The sequence below is a fragment of the Diabrotica virgifera genome, chromosome 9, assembly GCF_917563875.1.
Source record: "Diabrotica virgifera virgifera chromosome 9, PGI_DIABVI_V3a".
Lineage (NCBI taxonomy): Eukaryota > Metazoa > Arthropoda > Insecta > Coleoptera > Chrysomelidae > Diabrotica > Diabrotica virgifera.
In genome coordinates this window covers 204,225,952-204,247,204 of record NC_065451.1, presented here as the reverse complement: position 1 = coordinate 204,247,204, position 21,253 = coordinate 204,225,952, and the positions used below count along the sequence as shown (strand labels likewise).

General features: G+C 33.6%; 2 protein-coding genes across 4 annotated transcripts in view; one reads left to right on the top strand and one right to left on the bottom strand.

The window, feature by feature from the left end:
* The window catches only part of LOC114329788 (F-actin-uncapping protein LRRC16A), a 74,566-nt gene that overhangs the window by 21,603 nt on the left and 31,710 nt on the right, over positions 1-21,253 (bottom strand). For 2 of the 3 annotated variants that reach the window (XM_028279003.2, XM_028279006.2), the window contains exons 15-20: positions 15,183-15,405; positions 13,987-14,007; positions 12,324-12,540; positions 8,153-8,404; positions 3,694-3,924; positions 2,606-2,851 (exon numbers count right to left, since the gene is read on the bottom strand). In XM_028279003.2, coding sequence (XP_028134804.1) covers positions 2,606-2,851; positions 3,694-3,924; positions 8,153-8,404; positions 12,324-12,540; positions 13,987-14,007; positions 15,183-15,405 — 1,190 coding nt within the window. The remainder of the gene's footprint in view (positions 1-2,605; positions 2,852-3,693; positions 3,925-8,152; positions 8,405-12,323; positions 12,541-13,986; positions 14,008-15,182; positions 15,406-21,253) is intronic. The other variant, XM_028279005.2, reaches the window with a different exon arrangement.
* LOC114329790 (adenylate kinase isoenzyme 6) lies at positions 17,123-18,329 on the top strand. The gene is made up of 2 exons (XM_028279008.2): positions 17,123-17,564; positions 17,861-18,329. The coding sequence occupies exons 1-2, from the start codon at positions 17,369-17,371 to the stop codon at positions 18,208-18,210; spliced, it is 546 nt and encodes a 181-aa protein (XP_028134809.1). The 5' UTR covers positions 17,123-17,368; the 3' UTR covers positions 18,211-18,329.

Below are 21,253 nucleotides of genomic sequence, written 5' to 3'. Positions count from 1 at the left end.
CTCTCTGATTGAACTGGAATAATGATGCGGCTGCAGTTTCGTGTTGCAACGAAATTGAAAATGGTTATTCATTTTTGATTCACAAGTTTACTCCCATTGGAGTACGAAGGGAACCATTCTCGTTGGAACTTTACCGCGCTGAGCAAATGGGACGGGAATTATAAATTGTAAAATTCTCTCACCTTCCTTAGTCTTAGCATCCGTTACGGCTTGCAAATTGTAGAAGCCTCGGAGGTGTTACCAGATAAGGTTCCCATTGTTTTCAGTCTGGTAGGATGTAAAATAACATTTTTGGATGTTGTTTTATGTGCTATTAGATTGAATACTAGTTTTTTGATAGCAGTTGCCGCTAGGGCATCCCTGCCATTTCGTTCATTGCAATCCGTGACTGCACGCCGGGGTTTGTCCTAGTTGGGTCAGAGAGAGCAGCAAATGTGCCTCCTGATGAGAGACTAATAAGTTTCGAAACCGGTAGAGGTGCTTGTTGCACTCTCTGATGCAGTTTCGTGTTGCAACGAAATTGAAAATGGTTATTCATTTTTGATTTAAAAACTCTAACTGTCTTCAATAACACAACGGCTACTTGAAGACACATGGCAAACACCTGGATCTACCTACACCATCTAAAGCCAACTACGTCCATCATCATCATCATCCACTTCCAGCAAGCAATCCAACAGTGCCATAAGTATCACTTAAATCTCTTATAAAGCTGTAGGCAGAATTTGCTTGTTAGATTAAAATCTCATTCCGTTTCATTGTTAAATGTTAAATAAATATGCTTAGTCTTTATATTTTATTTGTTCCTTCCAAGACTCCTTGTTCACTTTTTCAACTAAGATAATATGAACTCACACCTGAGTGACAGCTAGACGCTAGACGAAGCCTTAACAATCGGCTCTCATAGTTAGTTGGAGTTTTATTTTATACATTAACCCTTATCTTTCTGTCGTAGTTCGAATGTTACATTCTTAAAAAGTTTAGTTCTCAATGCCATTTTTTTTTCTTAATTATTGTGCTTTTTACCAAATTTTTCTCTTTTTCTCTAGCGATGAGTATAAAAACTGTATATATAGCACATTGTATATTTTGTACAACCTCTTCTTCTTCTTCCGGTGCCATCTCAGCTACGAAGGTTGGCAATCATCATAGCTATTTTAATTTTTGAGGCAGTAGCTCTAAATAGTTTTTTTGAGCTGCATCCAAACCATTCTCTCAGGTTCTTCAGCCATGAAATTCGTCTTCTTCCGATGCTTCTTCTGCCATCTATCTTTCCTTGCATTATGAGTCGCAGGATGCCATACTTCTCGCCCCGCATCACATGTCCGAGATACTGTAGCTTTCTTTCTTTAATTGTAAGTTCAACTTCCTTTTCTTTACCTATTCTTCTCAGTACTTCATTATTCGTAACTCTATCTACCCAGGAAACCCTCATAATTCTTCTATAGGTTCTATAAGTTTCGATAGAATTATGGTTGTTTTTACTAATTTTCATAAACTTCGTCTTTTTGATGTTGAGAGAGAGTCTGTACTCCCTACTACGCCTTACTATTTTACTCATGAGTCTTTCCAGGTCTCGTAAACTATCGGCTATTATTACTGTTTCATCTGCATATCTGATGTTGTTAACTAGGACTCCATTTACTCTTATGCCGACTGTTTCATCTTCCAGAGTTTCTCGAATTACCTCTTCAGAATAAGCGTTAAATAATAGAGGTGATAGTATGCAGCCTTGCCTGACTCCTCTCTTTATTTCCATTTCTTTACATTTCTGTACAACCTCATATACTTGTAATTAGTATGACACCCTTTAATAAACGTTCTTCCATATTTTTCAAAGAGTTCGTTTAAACTAGTAATTTTAGGAAGTTTAAACAAATAACTAAATAACTGAATGTAATAAATACAAAAATTAATATTTTTTATAGCAAAAAGCTAAAGCATGTTCATGAAAAAAACGGTTATTATGTTTTCATAAAACATTTTCTGTTTTACAATGAAGAGAGGGGAAATCAAAGACAACATATATGATAAAATATAATAGAATAATAAAAGGAAAATCCCAGTGGTTGCTTGTATACCATAGTTTAAAAAACCTTACAATGAAGAAAAAACTTCGGATGTAGCTGTACAATGATATATATTTATCATACAATTTAAATTGTAAAAAAGGATAAAAAAATTCAGAACAATTTCGGTCTTATCAGACCATCATCAGTGACAGCATTATAATATTAATTGAAACTAGTCACATAGCAAGATCTAATAAACTCTAGATTATATATTGTAAATACAACTGTTCAGAAAAAGAAAAATACAGATCACTGCTCCAAAAAAGGACATTAGAGTCCTACGGAAGACACCAGCCAACTGTTACTGAAAGGAAGATCGCCGTTTTTTAATATAACACGTTATTTATATCACATAAAGAATAAAAAATTATCTGTGTTTGAGAATTAGAGACGAAAAATACCCCCTGGTAAGCAAATATTCAAAAAACAGGATCAACAACACAAAGGAACATATTTCTATGAAAACATAATAATTTCATTAAATGAAACACCCAAAGCAAATGTTTTTAGCCCCAAATAATCTTTCTACTTACTGCTCCTTTTCAGTTTAACTTCCTTCGCAAGTCGTCTGTCTATAGACGAAGATTCCGAACTATCCAAAGCCTCTGCAGAATCTGGAGTGTTTCCTGTTGAGTTGTTAGGAGACGATCCATCACTCAGCAAGCCGAGATCACTAGATTTGCCTTCGGAATTCACCATAGACCAAGGTCTCGGCTTGGGAGCTATTGACGGACAACTTTTTAACTGTTTCATCTGTTGCTTGATATTGTCACACTCTTCTAAAACAACAAAAACAGTTTTAAACATGCAATATAGAAGCATTTAGTATTTTAAAATGCACTTTTGACAAAAAAGATGTACAAATGTACCCAATTGGGTACACTTGTTCCCAAACGGCAACAGTGAATTATGTTTTTTGATCTTTTCAGATAACTTGGCAATCAACGGTGTATGTTTTGATAGGCTTATCTACTAGTAGGCAGAAAATACCCTATTAATTGACTGCACTGATGGCATTGACAAAAAATATTTCGTACTTTGAGTATTTTTCTCTGATATTTTTATCATTATGTAAATGACAACTGACACGTGATAAGTACATAATAGTAAATAATCCAAGGTCTCGGCTTGGGAGCTATTGACGGACAACTCTTTAGCTGTTTCATCTGTTGCTTGATATTGTCACACTTTTCTAAAACAACAAAAACAGTTTTAAACATTCAATATAGAAGCATTTAGTATTTTAAAATACACTTTTGCATGACAGAAAATATGTAAAAATGTACCCGATTGGGTACACTCGTTCCCAAACGGCAACACTATATGATGTTTTTTGATCTTTTCAGATAACTTGGCAATCCACGGTGTATGTTTTGATTGCCTTATCTACTACTAGGCAGGAAATACCCTATTAATTGACTGCACTGATGGCACTGACAAAAAATATTTCGTACTTTGAATATTACAACTCTTTCCTCTGATATTTTCGTCATTATGTAAATGACAACTGACAAGTGATAAGTACTTATTAGTAAATACTATACCCGCAAAACGTTAAAAAAATCACGCCATCTATTTATATCTGTGCATGTTGATTCTAATGCATCAAATCATCCCTTACCTTTGGATCCATCAGAAGACATCCCTTTAGATAATGTACTTCCCGGTGAATGGTCGAAACTGGATTCTGCCGCAATGCTACCATCACTACTGTCTCTGGAAACTATGCTTTCGCCCGTCAGTCTTCTAGTCAATGGGGACGAAGTGGTGTCGTTGTTTTTCCTCAAAGACGAAGGAGAGAACTTTTCCAGATTGTCTATGGACCGAGATCTGGGTGTAGGTGTCATTAAACCTGAAATAATTTTACATAAATGTTATATTTTCTAATTTGCACATATTTCTTAGTTTCTCTGTATAGTACACCCCATAAATATTATTTTTTCTTATTTTCCGTTCGTTTTCATTACATTAATCTAATCTAATAAACGGCTAGGACGACAGGTCAAGAGGAAACGCTGTTTGTCCGGGACGATAACTACTAGCGCCACCTAGGAAAGAAATCTGAACTTCCAACTGACATACATGGACAGTTGTACGTCACATTTTCAAGAGCGAAAAGAAAGTTAAATATAAATGTTCTGCGTCTCCCTATGCTTCTTTTACCTTGAATCTTTCCCTGCATAATCAATTGGAGCAAGTTGTATCTCTCTCCACGTGTAATATGTCCGAGATATTCTAATTTTTTTGTTTTGATATTTTGTTCTGTTCTGTTCTGTCCACGATATTTTCAGAATTCTTCTGTACACCCACAGTTCAAATGATTCTAGTTTTTTCATTAATGCGGCATTCAAAGGTCCACGCCTCCATTCCATAAAACAAAGTCGAGAAAACGTAGCACCTAGCCAACCTAACTCTTAGCTCCAACTTTAAATCTCTTGTGCATAGCACTTTCTCATTTTGTTAAACTTTGCTCTAGCCTTTTCTATTCTGGGGCCTGATTCTAATTCATTTCGAGGTGACAGTTTAATTTCGACTCCGCCATGATGGTCGCAATTTATAGCGATTCTTATTCATTTCGATATTAGTTACAACTGGGGATATTAACGTTATCATTTTGACACTGCTCAAAATTTTAGCTGGCGCTCCGGTTTATTGGATTTATTGGCTACGCAACCACCGCAACATTTGTTGATAGTCTGAGAAAACTATCGAAAAAATTCCATTTTTGGGAAAAGTTATTTACCAGCTATTTTTTTGCTAAAATCGAATCTTAAGATTGCATATATTAGTAATATGGGGTATGACAAGTCCGCAGAAAGTGTGTTATTTTATTTATAAACAAATTAGCACTCCTAAATCTTCTTTTTTTAATTAGGGCTCTGTAGCTCCTCAGATTTTTCCTTTAAACCAAAAACACTCAAATAAAAATTCACCGTAATTTAGTTCTGCACAAAGTTATTTTTTTCCGATTTCCTTCAACAAAAATTTTACTCGGAAAATGCGAGTTTTCCCAAAAAAATCTGCAATTCTCAATTAAAATTTTAGGGAAGTAATTATTTATCAATAATTAAATAAATTGATGACATGAAAGATTTTTTTATAGTAGATTACATATCAGGAGGCCGGCGACAATCTAACCAATAGTTTAGCAATAATTAAAATGTTAATTAAAAAATTTCGGTCGAAATAATAACCAGAAACATGATACACCAGAATAACTATGATTTTCGTATAAAAAAGCTCTCTACCTATTCAACGTACTTTACAGAATTGAAATTGGACTATTGGAGCGGTCTCAGGAATGTTATAAAGAAACACTTTTTTGGCTTATAAACAAATGGAACCACTCAGAAAATATCAGATTAAATTAAATTAAGTTAACGCTGTTGAAAAGGGCACGGCTTCTTCTTCGAAGAAAAAAAAATCGAATTGAGTGGTTCCAGATATAACCGGTCAAATTTGACCGGCATTTGCGACAGAGTTATAAACAACAGGATTTCAATATTTGAACCATTACCTTTTTATTCCGGTCCTCTTTGTACATACAAATTTTCATATCTTCAAAACACTCATAACAAAAAAGATTTATGTCACCAAGTTATTTAATTATTGATAAATAATTACTTCCCTAAAATTTTAGTTGAAAATGAAAGATTTTGTTTGGAAAACCCGAATTTTCCGAGGAAAATTTCCGCCGAAGGAAATCGAAAAAAAAAAATATCTATGTGCCGAATTAAATTACAGTGAATTTTTATGTGAGTGTTTTTGGTTTAGCGTTAAAATCTTCTGGGTTAGAGAGCAATAATTGAAAAAAGATTTCGGAGCGATAATTTGTTTTAGCATAGATTTGACTTTGCATAGCTATATTACAAATATATGAAATCTTAAGATTTGATTCCAGCATGTCCAGCAATAAAATAGCTGGTACATAATTTTTCTTGTTTTATACTAATTTTCCCAGATTATCACCTTACATCTTTCATTGAGTTGATAATAATTCACGTTGTGAACATTCTCAATTATTATATTTCTAATTTAATACTATTCTATCTAATTCCTCCAAAACCAGCAAATTTGCCTAAAACCCAGCCATATTAATACCTTTTGCTTTAGTTTTCCTTGCAAGAAACAAACAAAACACATCTCCTAAACTAAACCTAACCTCGCTTTCGGCCATTCATTCATGCCCGTGTCACAATAATTTCGGCTAGAAATTATAATATCAACCACTTTTTTGGAGTCGCTATTAATTTCGATAAATCGCTATTTTATGACATCATTTCGTTAGTTCAACTAAAATCCACAAGGCTCGCTCAGTCGCATTTCAACGTCGCCATATTGATTGCGACTTGTTTCGATTCGAAATTTGAATTAGAATCAGGCCCCCGATTTTGATTTCCTAGAAGTAATCACCTGTGGAGTTGATCATTGTTCTAAGATATACATATTGGTCGACTCGTTCGACATTGGATCTGTTTATGAAGAGATTCTCGATATATCTTTGAGTTTTCGATATTCTCGTGAACGTTGTCTTCTTGACGTTCATTGTTAGAACGTATTTTTGTCCAAACTCCGCTATTCTGGTCACAAGCCTCTGAAGATCCTCAATATTTTCGGCTAAGGCGACAGTCTCATCAGAGACAGGAAAAATAGAGAGAGTCAAGAAAAGTTAGAGGAAGACAGGATAAAACAGGAGGGAGGTACGATAAAATTGGAGGAGCTCAAAAAAAATTGGATGGAATCAGAACAATTGAATCACTTATTGTATAAAGGGAATAAGTCCACTTCTGTACGAAATTAAAGTGAAATATACATTTTGTTAAACCAACGTCGACGGATCGATGAGTCTATAAAGCAAATTTGTATCTCTCACCATACGCGAAATATCGCACGATAAAATATTTGTTGAGCGTATAAAGGGAACTAGTCCGGGACTGATTACCTTTATACAATAATTCTCGATGGCGCCACCATCGTTTGTGGCATTTTGTTTATAGAGTCGTTTATTTTATTACTTCGGTTAGCTTACGTTAGTTAGTCTTACGATGTATTTTAGGTCTTGTTTGTAATAATAAACCTTTTTTTATAAATAAATTGATAATTTAACTGTAGAAAAGCAGCACTTGTTCGTCTTTTATTCATTGATTGTATAAAGGAATCAAGTCCCAGCCTTTAAAAACGACTTTTTGGCCTTAACCCCTTCGTGCCGGACCGTCATTCGGCAAGTCGGCTCCTATATACGGATTCGACCGTTTACCGAGCGGCTTCGCGCGGTCGGTTAAAATACAGTATCACGTATCATACTACAACTAATTAAAGTTAATGTAATAATAACACTAATTTTAGAAATAAAACTATTTTTATTAAATTTATTATTCTACATAGTATGTGAGTTAAATTAAATTTTATCCATAAAATACCATTTTAAACAAAAATTAGTAAAAAAGATAAACAAGATAATTCGGATGTAATTCCCGAGATTACTTTGTGCTTGATATCGTCCCAGTCTCCTAATCTGGGAAATTCCATCCGAATTATCTTGCAAGGGATAGTAAGGTAAGTTGTAAACAGCAGCACAGTACCTTCACCTCCCACACAATCCCATCAGTCAAATATCCAAATAACCTTATCACCAATCAAATTAACTAAATCTAATCTCCTTCTGGACATCACCCACTTTTGGGCGTGGTTTCCCCACTTTTAGATTTGAATAAGGTAATTCGGACGGAACAAAAATACCTGAAATATGATGAAGATGGTCTCACCGCCTTATGGCGATCGAAAACTCATGATGCACCCGTGTGCATCACCGTACTGACCGGACAGTCAAGCATGATGCACACGGGTGCATCACCGTACCGAAGGGGTTAATCGTTTTCAAAGCCAAGTTTGTTGTATCACATGTCACTCTACTAGTCTCCTTCTACATTTCATCTGTAGAACAAAATTTGATAGGTCATCAAGTTTCTAAACTAAATAGTTTTTTTCGTGTTTCTCAAAACTAAGTATTGTGGACTTATACCCTTTATACAATAAGCGCTTCAATTGGCGGGAATAAAAAAAAGAGTAAAAGTACTTACCTCTTAAAAGTGGTGAGTTTCTGCTCAATTTCGGAGTTTTGCGATCTTCGCTGAGAGTCGGCGACGAAAAATCGTGATTTGGACTTCCGGCAGTGTGGAACGAATGGCAATCATCCGATGTCGGTGTGACTGATCCAGGACGGAAGAAAGAATCCAAACCTTCGACCAAATCTTGAGACACCGAGTCTGTGGTGTCGGGAGGATTTACCACAGGTCGGGTGGGAGCTCTGGTCTTCGCTCTTCTGGGTCGACCTGTAAATTATTGATTAATAAATAAATCTCCTAGTCCACAAAACCTATTTCCAAACTCTTTTAGGGACGCGAGAAAAAGAAAAGCATATGGACATGCATCACATTGAGGGAGACACCGAAAATATAGAACTCGCGACGATGTAAGAGGTAAAACAAGCGATACGAGGACAAAAGAGAAACAAGGTTCTAGGGATTGACACCGTACCCTCTGAGCTATATAAATTAGGTGGCGAACGCTTAAGAGGATAAATGCATATTCTCATAAACAAGATTTATAATCATAAAAAGATCCCTAGCGACTAGAAAACCGAAATGCGAAAATTATAGTGGCATAACCCTCTTGTGTACAGCGTACAAAGAATCAAACGACAACAATTAACTGAAAATATTGGTAGGGAATGTCAAACCGACTTCCGATAAGGAAAATCTACAACTGATCAGCTATTCATTCTTCTTCTTAACGTGCCCTATCAAGTCCCCTTGACGTTGGCGATTAACATGGCGAAACTGTCTCTGTCTCGAGCTATTCTAAATAGTTGTTCTGCTTTCTTTATTCCTGTCCACTCCCGGATATTCTTCAACCAAGAGGCTTGCTTGCTACCAATTCCTCTGCGTCTTTCGATTTTACCCATCATAATAAGTTGAAGAATATTATACCGGTCTCCCCTTACTACGTGTCCAAAATAGGCCATCTTTCTATATTTGATGTTATTAAGCAGCTCGCGGGCAGCATTTGCTCTCTTAAGGACTGCCACATTTGTTAGCATAGCCGTCCATGGTATTTTCAGTGTACGTCTGTGCAGCCACATTTCAAAGGCCTCCAAACGATTAATGGTGGATATTTTTAATGTCCATGCTTCGGCACCATACAAGAGGACTGACCAAATGTAACATTTAATCATGCGCTTTCGAAGTTGAAGTTGCAAGTTATCATTATAAAAGAATGACCTCATTTTTAAAAATGTCGTGCGGGCTATCTCGATTCTACATTTTATCTCTTTATCTGGATCTAGTTGTTCAGTAATATGGCAACCAAGATATTTAAAACTGGGTACTCTTTGAATTATATGACCATCAACATATAACCGTGAATCTTGATGGGCCAAACGGCTAAATACCATGTATTTTGTTTTTGAACAGTTTATGTTTAGGCCAAACTCTCTTCCCACTGTGTCAATAGCATTTAAAAGGTGTTGTAATCCATTCATATCATCACTTAAAATAACTGTATCGTCTGCATATCTGATTGTATTTACAAGAATTCCATTAACTTTCACACCCCATTCCAAATTATGCAGCGCTTCCTTAAATATTCTATCTGAATATAAATTGAATAACAGTGGGGACAGTATACAACCCTGTCTGACACCTCTTTGTATTTTGCATATTTCTGTTGATTTTCCATTTATGCAAGCTGTCGCTGTTTGACGCCAGTATAATTTTTCTATGATTCGTATATCTTGACTATCAACTCCTTTATCCTTTAATATTTTAATTAATTTGTGATGTTGTACTCGATCAAAGGCCTTCTCATAGTCAATAAATACACCAAAGACGTATTTCCTTTGATCTCGGCATTTCTGCAATAATACATTTAGTGCAAAGAGTGCGTCCCGGGTTCCCAGTCCATTTCTGAAGCCAAATTGTGTTTCATCCTGATCTTCTTCACATTTATCTCTGATTCTACTGTGGATGATACGTAGAAAGATTTTCAAAGTGTGGCTCATAAGGCTTATCATTCTATAATCGCTACAGTTTTTCGGACGTTGTTTTTTTGGTAGGGTTATGAATTCGGACTTTAACCAATCTTCAGGGATATCACCAGTCGAATAAACATCATTGAAAAGTTTGACTAGTGTTCCAATGTTTTCCTCATTTATGAGCTTTAACATTTCTGTAGGTATGTTGTCAGGACCAACGGCTTTCTTGTTTTTTGCCAATTTTATAGCATGTAGTATTTCTGATTTTAGTATTTCTGGTCCTTCACCTTCATCTAAAGTCTCCAGTTCTTCGGGTCTATCATCATTATAAAGTTCATTTATATAATTATACCAGGTAGTTCGAATTTCGTGTTCGTCTATTATCATTTTTCCCGACGAATCCTTTATAGGATGTGGAGTTTTCTTATGATAAAGACCAGCTACTTCTCTAACTTTTTTAAACATATTAAACGTATCATGTTTTTCATTCAACTTTTCTAATTCCTTGCATTTATCCTCCATCCATTTTTCTTTAGCTACCTTTATTTTTTGTTTAATTAGTTTCTGTTTTTCTTTGTATTCTGTCTTGTTATCTTTCAGTTTTCTTCTCTGCTCCATCAATTCCAGGATTTCATCAGTCATCCATTGTTGTTTTTTGTGCCTCCGCATCGTTGTTGTATATTTTTCCATTACTTTCCAGGTAAGATCTTTAAACGTGTTCCATATTTATGTATTGTTTTCATTTGTTGAATTCTTTAGCTGATTATTCAGGTCATTTTCTATTAGCGTTTTGTTGGATGTTGAGATATGTCATTTTGGTGTTTTTGGGCTTTCTTCGACTTTTTTGAGCTTCACTTGGATGTCAGCTATTAGAGGGTTATGGTCTGAACCGATATCTGCACCAGGATATGTCGTTGATCTCTTGACACTATTCTTAAATCTCTTGTTTACTAGAATATAATCTATCTGATTTCTAATTATATGAAGTGAGTTATCTCCTGGTCCCTTCCATGTGTATAATCTTCTTTTGTGTAATTTGAACCATGTATTTGCGATTATCATGTCATGTTCTTGACGGAACTGGTATAATCTATCGCCTCTTTCATTGCTCTCCCCTAGTCCATATTCACCTATCAGGTCAGATCTTCGTCCTTGACCAATTTTCGTGTTAAAATCTCCAATAATATAGGTATGTGATTTCGTTCCTTTTTAGATTGTTAAGTGTCTGTTTTAATTGACTATATATGATTCCACATCATTATCATATTTCTTTTCTGAAGTAGGGGCATATATCTGGATAACATTGACATTAAATGGTTTACTATTTAATTGGAGTATCGCTAGTCTGTCATTCACAGGTACAAAATTTTTCACATATTTCTTGAATTTACATGTTATAAATATGCCAACTCCATTCCTATGATGTACGTCATCTTCTACACTTCCAGAATAGTATAGTGTGCTTTCATCTTGTTTACATGTTCCCGCTCATTCATAGTGAAACAAATTCTAAACAAATTGTGGGAATACGACGGTGATGTCTACAACATATTTGAAACGATTCAATTAATACACACAAATCATGTCAAATATTACATAGATGTAATATCCCCTAAAAATACATCCGACTGGTAAAAGCAATAATGGACTTGTCAACAGCAACTGTCAGAATACAAAATAAGCTCACTGACAACTTTTCAATACTATTCCACCTGACTTGAATATGTGATAAGAGAGTTAAATATAGAAAGAACCAAACTCCTGACAAATTAATCAATACAGATTGCCGCCTATGCCGACTACATCAACATTATGTCTCGCAGAACGGAAGTGGCGGCAGAAACATAACATTAGCAACTAAGAACAGTGGCAAAAGAAGTCGGGCTAGAAATAAATATTCAAAAGACAAAGCTAAGACAGGCACGAGCTAGGAGAAACAGATGCACAGTTGTATTAGAGGACGATATTGACACGGTAGAACGTTTCACATAGTTGGGAGTTGCATTCAACACGGATGGAACAGAAGAACCAGAAATTCAGAGGAGAATAGTAATGGGAAACAAAGCTTATTTTCATTCGCCCATGTGTTCCTCTCTAAAAAGACACACTAGAGACATGTTATGGATGCGAGAACGGTTTGGTAATAACTGAAATATACATGCAATGGTTTTGTTTTGCTTTCAGTGTATATATATTGTATTAAATAAAAATGAACTAACCTTTGTTGAGGAAAATACCCTTGACTAGATGTTGTAATTGATGGCTGGTGTTGGGCAATTCGGTAACTGAGTCTTCTTCTTCGGAATTACCCGGAAGAGATGGTAACAGACTTGGTATGTCGTCAGCGGAGATGCCTTCTACGCTATCTACCACTGACTTAGGCCGTAGTTTGCGTCCGTGTAGACTCTTACGCTTTATGGAGAGATGTGGAGTAGCCTACAATGCAGGTATGTGTTAAAATCGAAGTACTAGCCGCGTATTTTGTATGTAACAAAAAAAACACATCTACATAGAATCCAGCAATTATTCAGACTTTGCTTGTATTTCAACCAAGGTATAACCAATGAATAGTAGTGTTTTTCTGCAATCTTGATAAGGTCACGCATATCTTACTGAGCTCATGCTGTTAAATAAGATTTGCGGTTCAATAATAGAGGGCGTTGTTACTAGCCTAATTTTATTTTGTTACGTTGGTATATTCTTCACATGAACATGTGTGAAGTTTCATTTCAATCTGGCAATTAATTTTTTTACAAGCCATTTTGTATCGCCATGTCACAGTATTTTTTTATAATGGAAACAATCAAAAATCGTGCCGTGATTGAGTTTTAGTTTTTATTTTTGGAACGTTTAAAAGCAAAGGAAATTTATGATCGAATATCTGATGTTAGTTCGCAAATAATGTAGTCTGTGCTGTTGTATTGGGCTACGACTCTAAATTTTAAAGTTGCCAGTGGGAGACATTACTATTTATTGGTTATTATGTGTTCCCACAGTGCGTAGTATACAAAACAAATACAAATAAGATTCGTAAACTCGTTCTTTGCACATGTACCTATGGCTTTATTCACAAAAAGCGGTGACTCATAGGAGTTTTGACAACGAAAAAATAACAGTTCTTATTTACCCAATTCTAGACATTTACAAAGACTTTCTTCTTCATTAAAAGTTTCACCACAAAATCCCTTAGAAAATTAACATTACATTAAGGCTCTGACACAATATTTTTATTAATAATTATACTAAATCAATTCAAGATCAAATACCAACTGACAAAAAGACAAAGGCAAAAGTGATAAAAACGAAAAGTGCGCAAAAAAGACAAACATCTAAGTTTTAAAGTGATTAACACATTTCTTTCATATACTAGTTTAATCTTGATTGCCTACCTTTTAAGATATTTTTATTATATAACATTTATAATTAGTGTATTTTGTATAGTAACGACTGTGTCTATCATCTAAATAAAATAAATAATATTTTGTGTTAATTTAATAAAACATAACTCTTTAAAATTTGTATTCCTCCCGCTATTATATCTATAAATAGGCCCTCTATTTAACAGATCGACAATGTTGCCACATCTAATATTACGGTCCGACGAATTAAAGACAGCAGTGGCTTAACTAAAACCTAAAAACAATTTAGTTCGCATAAATTTAATGATGGCGCATGTGCAAAGATTAACAAGAAGGAGTATAATAATTATAATCTACAACACAGGAAAATAATACTAAACAATAACTTATTGAATAAAATGTGAACATTTTGAATAACAAAATGTGAAAATTGAGCAAAGAATATAAAACCTTTAATAAAAAGAAATGAATACAAAAAATCTACTAAAACAACACTTATCTGGGTCATCGTAGGTATACTTACTAAATTCAAATATTCCAGCTTCTGCGTGACAAAATACGTTAAAAATATTATTTTAAAAACATTTATCTTACAAGAAGTAATTATATAAATTAAAATATGTACACTTTTTAATTTTAATCCAGTGCCATTTAGTATTTGACTTTATTCCAACTTTGATTTCGAAAATAAGAAATAAAGGCAAATATGTAACGAATTTGAATTCGTTCACAATAAAAATATATAATGGTGACTAAATACCATAGATGTAATAACACATAGATTAGGCAAGTCCGAAAAATAGCGTAAAGCGGAGCAGTTCGGGTCAGTGGTCTATCTATCTCTCTCTACCGGCGCTTAGATTTCTCTCTCTAGCATATGATGGCCGCCTCTGCGTTTGTGTCGTTCCATTACTCCCACCTCTTGGTAGATAGGCTCCGCTCACACTCGTACGACAGACAAAGATAGCTAGACCACCGTACTTGATATTGGCGTTACTCCCCGATGCATTGAGTGGCATATGACTAGACTCGTCTATGGTTAACATGTCTCTGCTAAATACACACTAACCGCAAACTTAATCGTTAATAGAGAGATATCGCAAATGCATTTTTATCGCACGCTAATAGCGGAATACGCTATTTTGACATGTACGCAAGCGCAGAATGAATGTTACGCTAATACCGGATAGCGTGTCCCGCTATTTAGGTTGAAATAAGGGACGGTAATAACGTTAACGCTAATTTGACATTTGGGATGAAACATAAAAATAATGTATAGAATACAAATTTTATAAACTAAATACTGTGAATCATCTTATGTTGGGAAACACGTGCATTTTTATTTTGTCTACAATAGACTACTTTTTGTGGTTAGGATATTATTTATTCAGATATTTTATATTATTTTTATACTAACTATTTATATTTATTGTTGGTTAAATCATTAAAATTAAAATGCATGTCAACCAGCTCAATATCCAAATTCATTTTTCAATAAAAAACAATTACAGTATTCCTCAAAATTAATTTCTAGGTTACATTGTAATACCAAACGTCGGTTGTCATAATAACGTTAAGCCCCGCCCCAGAACATTTGCGATAACTCTCTTGTTGCCTGTGCTGAAATAGAACGTTATACGTTATTTACGTCTTGACACGATATTATCGTTTGCATTTGCGATATCTCTCTAATAAGACACTGATATAAAAAAAGCTTACCAAAGGAGACAAGTCTGATTGATGACTACTGTCCGTGATAGAAATATCACTGGCACCATGTCGGGAACTATCGGAACTACTTAACCTAGATCTCCTCGGAGGTGAGTCGATTCTTATTGCACTTGCATCACCCACTAAAATCTTATAACTTCTCATTAACGCTTCGTAAACCTCGTCGGTAACTTGCTCCGACAGCTGGTTGGCAACCATTATATTTAACTCTCTAAAAAATAATTTTTATCACAATAATATATCTTCATTGCTTAATTATTAATTTAAAAAATGTTCTACTTTAACGTATCCCCCGTAATACAAGACCAGAACATTGAAATTTGGCCACAGGGCAGAGAGGTCCTATAAAAATATCTGTGTAAAGTTAAATTCAAACTGTCAGTTAATGACTGTGTCTATTATACAGAGTGAGTCTGTAATTTGGAATAAATTCAATAATTCAAATACCAATTGGTTTTTTGAAAAATGCTCAGACCTGTCGATTAGTATTTCAAATCGAAATTTTTCACATACAATAATAATGTATACAGGGTGTCCCAATTTAGAGATATGACGTCATCGTTGATTTTCTTAAATGGCAACACTTTCATTTTGATAGGGTGTGTAAAGTTATACATAGCTGCAAAATATCAAATTTTTATCCCCTACCAATTACATGATAATATAAAATAACAAAGTTATGAAAAACAAGTAATAAAATTATTGAATTTAATTATTTCAAAAGCAAATGCTCATACTGTTCAAAACGAATTTCGATCGCGTTTAGGATATTGTCAAATAGTCAATGGGAAACATTATGAGCATTTGCAATAATTAAATTCAATTTTTTGATTACTTGTTTTTCATAACTTTGTTATTTTTTATTATCTTGTAAATGGTAGGGAATAAAAATTTGATATTTTGCAATTATGTATAACTTTACAAACCCTATCAAAATGACAGTGTTGCCATTTCAGAAAATCAATGATAACGTGATATCTCTAAATTGGGACACCCTGTATACATTATTATTGTATGTAAACAATGTCGATTTGAAATACTAATCGATAGGTCTGAGCATTTTTCAAAAAAAAAACAATTAGTATTTGAACTATTGAATTTATTCCAAATTACAGACTCTTGTTTTTCATAACTTTGTTATTTTTTATTACATACCTTGTAAATGATAGGGAATAAAAATTTGATATTTTGCAGTTAGGTATAACTTTACAAACTCATCAAAATAGCTATAAAAATGACAGTGTTGCCATTTAAGAAAATGTATAATAAAATATAAAATTTATAAAATAACGTCATATCTCTAAATTTGGACATCCTGTATACATTATTATTGTATGTAAACAATGTCAATTTGAAATACTAATCGACAGGTCTAAGCATTTTGCAAAAAAACAATTAGTATTTGAACTATTGAATTTATTCCAAATTACAGACTCACTTTGTATAAGTAAAATAAATAATATTTTATGTTCATTTTATCAAACAAAACTCTTTAACATTATATTTTCCCGCTATAGGACCACTACTATATTTATAATTAGACCCTGTATTTACGACGGTCTGTTCAAATAAAAACGGCCATGAATCTATAATTATTAATAATAATTATAACAATAGCGTCAATGTAGACACGGTGACACTGCCGATAGTCGATGTAAAATCCGGCACCGGCAGTTGAGACACGACCAACACCCAACAATCGATTAAAATATATCGATTTCAGAAATGTCATCACAGTGATGTGGGAGGGAGGGGATGCGGCATACGGTGAAGTAGATGGGCTCGGTTTCACTCGTAAAAACGATCCATCCAATATGGCGGAACAACTCTTTGGTAGTATATTCTGCTCTATATAAAATATATAATTATAAAATTATATTACATTATATAAATATATAAATAATTAATAATTTTAATACCTAATTAATACCATATTCCATATGTAACGTATAAAAACCTGCCCGTCGCCATATTGGATGTAGCACAAAAGTGTCAAATCAAGTGGTCCCATTTAGTAAATACAAAATCATCGCTTATGTCGTATCCCTGTCATCATAACAAAACGAGGTTAATTCGATTCGAGAAATGTCATCATAACATCATAACAAAATGAGGTTATGAATTATTAAAGGTGGTAAAACGTGTTGTACACAAACGCAAATAATTTGATAAAAATGGCACAAAATGTGCCGAATATCAAACGAAACGCCCCAAATATATTAGTGACAGGGACTCCTGGAGTTGGAAAGTCGACTTTATGTTCACAGTTGGCAGAAGTCACGGGATTACAATGGTTAGAAATATCAAAAATAGCAAAAGATTACAACTGTTTAGAAGAGTTTGATGAAGTGTATCAGTGTCCAGTTTTAGGTAATGGAACATATATTTAAGAGAATAGGTCAAATATACACATTGATTTACGATCTACTATATGATCTAATCTAGATTTCAATATAATCAAAAATATAGAGGTTATCCCGTTTTCAGCCTCATACCTTCAAAAAATCAAATATATGCACTAAAAATCGTCCCTTGGCTCCTAGAGTGTTATCGTTTTGATAATAATAATCAAAAAATGTCTATATTTATGCTTTAATTATTGTTTTTATTTATTTACAGTATTTTAATGCAATTATGATTAGTTTTATTGTCTACTTTATTTTTAGATGAAGATAAGTTACTTGACGGACTGGAAGAAGCAATGTGCAAAGGAGGGAACATAGTAGACTACCACAGCTGTGAATTTTTCCCAGAAAGATGGTTCGATGTAGTATTTGTTTTAAGGGCAGAAAACACAGTGCTTTATGACAGATTAATTACAAGAGGCTACACAGGAAAGAAGCTAGAAGATAATGTGCAGTGTGAAATTTTCCAAACTATATTGGAAGAAGCAAAAGCATCATATAAAGAAGAAATAGTGCACGAACTATACAGTAGGACTACTGAAGAATTACAGGACAATATTAATAGAATTTGTGTGTGGTTGCAAATGTGGTTTAAAGATAACACTAGTTGATTATTTGTAATGTGTCAAGAATAAATTTTTTTTATTGATCATCTGTACCCACCAGATATAAGGAATGTAAATATATTTGTTAATATAGTAACTTTATTCAATAAAATAAAAAGTTTCAATCTCTTGTTCCTCATTGAAGGACTTAAGGTTATAATGTTAAAGATATGGGCCCTCATTATCCTAGTACATAGTTGAAATTTTGACCACTTGAAAAACATAGCACCGACGCTATATTTATAATGAGGCAGATTCAAGAAAAATCGTTAGAATACAACAAACCGGCATACTTATGTTTCGTGGACCTTAAGAAGGCATTTCACAGGGTAAAATTCAAGGACGTTATCCATTTATTGTATGCAAGAGAGGTACCTCTAGGAATAATTAAAACGATCGAAAATATCTACCAGAACAACACAATAAAAGTAAAAGTAGATGAAGAACTAACTGACCCAATTGAAGCTGGCAATGGGATAAGACAGGGAGATTCCCTGAGTCCTCTGTTGTTGAACCTGATCATGGACGAAATAATAAAAAAAAGTAAGAACTAAAAAAGGATACCAGATGGGAGAAAAACAACTTAAAATAATCTGCTATGCAGACGACGCAATACTAATCTCTCAAAGTGAAGATGATTTACAACGTATGCTGCACGAATTTAATATAACCATAAATGCATGGTTATAACAGCAGATCTAATAAGGTGTAAACTAGAGCTGGAGGGGAATTAATAGAACAAGTCATGTAGTTTAAATATCTAGGCATCACACTATGCAGCTACGGAAAGCTCGAAACAGAAGTGGAAGATCAGGTGAATAAAGCAAACAAAACTGCAGGTTGCCTGAATGAAACAATATATGTACAAAAGTAAGGTATCAACTTTCCCAAAGTGGTTCAATGCTGAGTTGAGAAATTTAATCATCCAAAAGAAAATAGCTCACAAAAATTACAAGAATACTGGCAATTGCTGTTATTACATAGAGTTTTCAAGTTTATGTAGTCAATGTAATATTTTATCTAAAGAATGTTTTATGAATTACAAAAAAGACCTTGAAAATAATTTTAATACCGATCCCAGGTCATTTTGGAGATTTTTTTAGCCGAAAAAAATCTATATGATGTTCCTAATAATATGTATCTAATAGCTGATAAAAAAGCTGTGAATGGTGATCAGATAAGTGAACTTTTTGCTGTTTACTTCTCTGAAGTTTATGTTTCTTCCCTGGATGTAAGTTATCATGAAACATTTAATAATTATTCACCTATAAAGTGTGATTCTTTGACAGCGGAAGTTATTTATGACGGTTTGTCAAAACTTTCTAATAATGTAACAGATGGACTTCCCGATTTTTTCTTGAAAAACTGTGCTTACAGTCTAACTCGACCATTGTTTGTTCTATATAACTTATCATTGAAATTAGGCATTCTTCCTGATAAATGAAAAACTAGCCATTTAATTCCAATTTTTAAATCTGGCGAAAGAGAAAATATAGAAAATTACAGAGGTATATCTAAACAATCGACCATTCCTAAACTACTTGATAAGTTGATTTATAACCATATTAGTTTTACTTGTCAACAATTAATAAATAATTATCAACATGGCTTTATGCACAAGAAATCCACAACTACAAACATACTATCTTATGAAATATCTATTATCAGAGATCTGGAAAGAAAATGTCAGGTAGATTGTGTATACACAGACTTTTCAAAAGCCTTTGATAGGATTGACCACTACTTACTGTTACATAAACTTAGGCATATGTTTTCAGCGATCAGCTTTTAAAGTGGTTTGCTAGCTTTTTAATAGGTCGCACACAAAAAGTCAAACTGGGTTCATTTATGTCAGATGCAATACAAATAAAATCTGGAGTTCCACAAGGTGCTCATTGCTCGCCCCTTCTGTTCAATCTATTTATTAACGACATAGGTGAATGTGTTAATCACTCTAAGTACTTGCTATTTGCTGATGATTTAAAGATGTACAGATCTATCAAAGATCATGAAGATTGTAGTCTCCTTCAAAACGATCTCAATAATTTAGTTGAGTGGTGTAACAAAAACAGATTCTTTTTAAACGTTAATAAATGTCATTTCATTAGCTTCCACAAAGTTGCAAAAAAATATCAATCATCATATGTCATCGACAGTAAAGCGCTCTCTTATGTTAAAATAGTAAAGAATTTAGGAGTAATATTCGATGAAAACTTAACGTTTGTGGATCACATTAACTATGTGACAGCAAAGGCTTCAAAAGTATTGGGTTATATACTTCGCAGTTGTGGTGATCTTTCCCTTAATACAATAAAGGCTGTTTACTCATCATTCGTTATATCTATATTAGAATTATTAGAATTCTCCTCTATTGTCTGGTCACCATTTTATAATGTTCATGTTGTTTGTCTCGAGAGAGTTCAAAATAAGTTTTTAAGATTTGCAGCGTACAGATTGAGATATAATGTTATTGAACTAAACCACAACTATACCATCATCCGTAGTGATCTCAATTTGCACTCCTTAAAAGACCGTAGAATTATAAATGATCTAGCTTTTATTTATAAACTATTAAATAGTGAAATCAATTGCCCTGATTTATTAAAATTAATAAACTTTAATATTCCAAACCATGATCTGAGAAATAATAACTTGTTCCAAGTACCTCATCATTCAACAAACTATGGTCTTAACTCACCAATAGATAGAACTTTGAGTCGCCTGAATGATTTGGACATCGATTTATTCTCTTCTTCCAGTGGAGTATTTAAAAACCGACTAAAATCATTTTTTCCGGTCAACACTTACGTTTAATGTTTAATATTATATTTTCAGTAGATAGATTTGTTAATTTTTGCCATGGACAATGCTTTTGTATTATGTAATTTATTAACTTTTTATTGTCTATAGTTAGTTGATTAATGTCGGTTTATATTATATTATTATTATGTATTTTCACTGCATAACGTGGATTGTGTGTACGTTAAATTTAGTTTTATTGTATGTACTTACTACAGTTTTATGCTGTCACACTTTCATTTAATTCATT